The following is a 2,575-nucleotide window of genomic DNA, read 5'->3' on the forward strand; positions in this document are numbered from 1 at the left end:
AGAAAGGAGGGAAGGATGGAAGGAAGAAAGGAAGAAAGAGGGAGGAAGGAAGGAAGGAAGGAAGGAAGGAAGGAAGGAAGGAAGGAAGGAAGGAAGGAAAAAAGAAAAAAATCTTAGAGATATGTGGCACCAAATAGACCAAAGATTTAGGGGAACATGGTTCTCCGGGCATCTTTGCCACAGATGTGGGCAGTCCCCGCCCCTGCACCACTGCCCCTCCTGTGGCTTTCCCTCGTTTCCACCAGATGACGTGGTAAAAGGCAGGGATGTCAGAGCAGTTGTATACAGGACCATTGAATGAGTTATTTATTGCTGTATAATAAACTACCCCTAAAACTTAGCAGGCTGAAGCAACAAACGTTGATTACATCCCACTTTCTACGGTCAGGAATTTGGAAACAGCTTAACTGCGTGGTTCTGGCTCAGGAGCTCATGAGATCACCGTCGAGATACTTCCTCTCATTTCCTTATCTGTGACCTTGAAGGGTCTGGACTACATCATCTCCATGTCTCCTTCCCATTCCAATATTCTTGAAGATCAAGACCCTGGCTGGCCCATTAAAGGGGAATGGAAGGGAGGCAGGTAGATTTTGATACGTCTTTGCAAAGAGGTTGACATTCCCGTTGTTGCAGGCTTGGCGGAAGTACGACACAGACAGGAGTGGCTACATCGAAGCCAATGAGCTCAAGGTAGGATGGGTCTTGGGGAGGGTGTGAGGCCAGAGTGGCGGTGGGCTTAAGGTGCCTGGGGAGGGAGGAGATGTTGGATGAGGGGCATGGGTTTGTGGGCTGCTTAGGAATACTCAGACCTGGCACTGAACTGTTGGACTTGTTTAGAGAAGTCAGGGAAAATCAGTTCCATAGAGCTGCCAGGCTGTAGATTTCAACCAAACCCAGCTCTTCTGCACCTCCATGCTCGGGACAGGCGTCCTCCAGGCAATTCCAGAAGATTGGCCTCTGGCTCCTAGGTCCACCTCCAAATTCCTCTGGCTATCACCCAGTGATTCCCCAGGCACTGCTTAGCTCCATATACTGGGCTCCCAAAGAGGCAGAGCCAATCTCGAGCACCTATTCTGTGGGGCGGGGTTGCACCACCAGTTAGTAAAGCCTTTAAAGTCACTCCCCAAGAGTTAAGAATTATGAGGGCCCTGAGTCATAGAACTGGTAGACCTGAAACACACACACACACACACACACATATTGAGAGACTGTCTGAATGAGCAAGTAAGGAAATGAATGAGGGACTGAATGCACAAGTCAGGAGTACTAAACAGGCCTTTTGTGTTGCAGGGATTCCTGTCAGACCTGCTGAAGAAGGCGAACCGGCCGTACAATGAGGCCAAGCTCCAGGAATACACCCAAACCATAGTGAGTGGACAGAAGTGTCCCTCTCCCCCAGGGTGCAGGACTTGGGCCCCAAGCCACTGGGGCTCTGGTGTGCAGGGTCTCTTGTTTGCTCATTCTTCAGGCCCAGGGAAGTGATTCACAGTGGCAGCTGGCAAAAAGGGATGCTAGTTTGTGGCTTCACGCACCCTTTGAGGTCCTGGGTGTGAGCTGACTCGTGGGCCAATGTCAGTGTCTGTCTCCATGGCAACCTCTGCAGCTCCAGGAGAGGATGATCTTGGAGAGAGTGGGCCTTTAGTGCCGGCCTGCTGTGCTCCAGCTTCCCCTGTCCCTAAGGAGGGGAGAGATGAGCAGCAAAAGAGTCCCTGTGGTCCTCCCAGGGGACCCCCGTGACTGATTTAGGCCATGTTGGTCCTTGGCCCCTACGGACCTCAGAGGAAGCATGAGCACATGTCACCTGTCCTCCTTCCCATCCTCTCCAGTAGAAGGGGATGTCAGGTCAGAGAAATTCACAGCAAATAACCCAGACACCTCTTTCTGTCCCCAACAGCTACGGATGTTTGACTTGAACGGGGATGGCAAATTGGGCCTCTCAGAGATGTCCCGGTAAGCACCTCACCCCTGGGGTCACTGATACTGACTCCCGCAGGTCGTTCCTGTGCTATCATCTGTCTCTGAGATCCATTGGTGGGAAAGTGACAGGTGCGGGTATCAAGAAGCTCAAGACAAAGCGAGATAGAATTGTGACCGTCAACACCTCACCTTGTCTGTCTCCCTCGTTTTTGAACTTCCCACTGATTCCTTATTATGTGTGAAGTGCTCAGAAATCATTTCTGTAACTGCAGGCGCCGCCTCTGCCTTTCCCTCTCCCACTTGCCCTTGCCTGTGCAGTCTCCTCATCTCTGCTCTAACATTTTCTCCCCAGACTCTTGCCTGTCCAGGAAAACTTCCTGCTTAAATTTCAGGTAAAACTTTGCTTTCCTTCCTTCCCCCTTCCCTCATCCCTCTGAGCCTGGCCCTGCACCCTCCTTCCCCCAACGCACCACACACACACACAACACACCGCACACACAACACACACAGACCACACACACAAAACACACACAGACCACACACACCACACGCACAACACACGCAGACCACACACACTACACATCACACACACCCCATACACAGACCACACACACCACACACACAACACACGCAGACCACACACACAACATACACATCA

The 2,575-nt window shown here is 51.7% G+C and overlaps 1 protein-coding gene across 1 annotated transcript; it reads left to right on the forward strand.

Moving 5' to 3' along the window:
* Positions 1-609: 609 nt before the first annotated feature.
* LOC116465497 (calretinin-like) lies at positions 610-2,309 on the forward strand (the record flags this gene model as incomplete). The annotated part of the gene is made up of 4 exons (XM_032148544.1): positions 610-690; positions 1,291-1,368; positions 1,895-1,950; positions 2,270-2,309. Coding segments are annotated over 4 exons (255 nt in total), but the record flags the coding sequence as incomplete, so codon positions are not given.
* Positions 2,310-2,575: the final 266 nt, after the last annotated feature.

This window comes from Hylobates moloch, unplaced genomic scaffold (genome assembly GCF_009828535.3).
Source record: "Hylobates moloch isolate HMO894 unplaced genomic scaffold, HMol_V3 SCAFFOLD_5694, whole genome shotgun sequence".
Taxonomy (NCBI): domain Eukaryota; kingdom Metazoa; phylum Chordata; class Mammalia; order Primates; family Hylobatidae; genus Hylobates; species Hylobates moloch.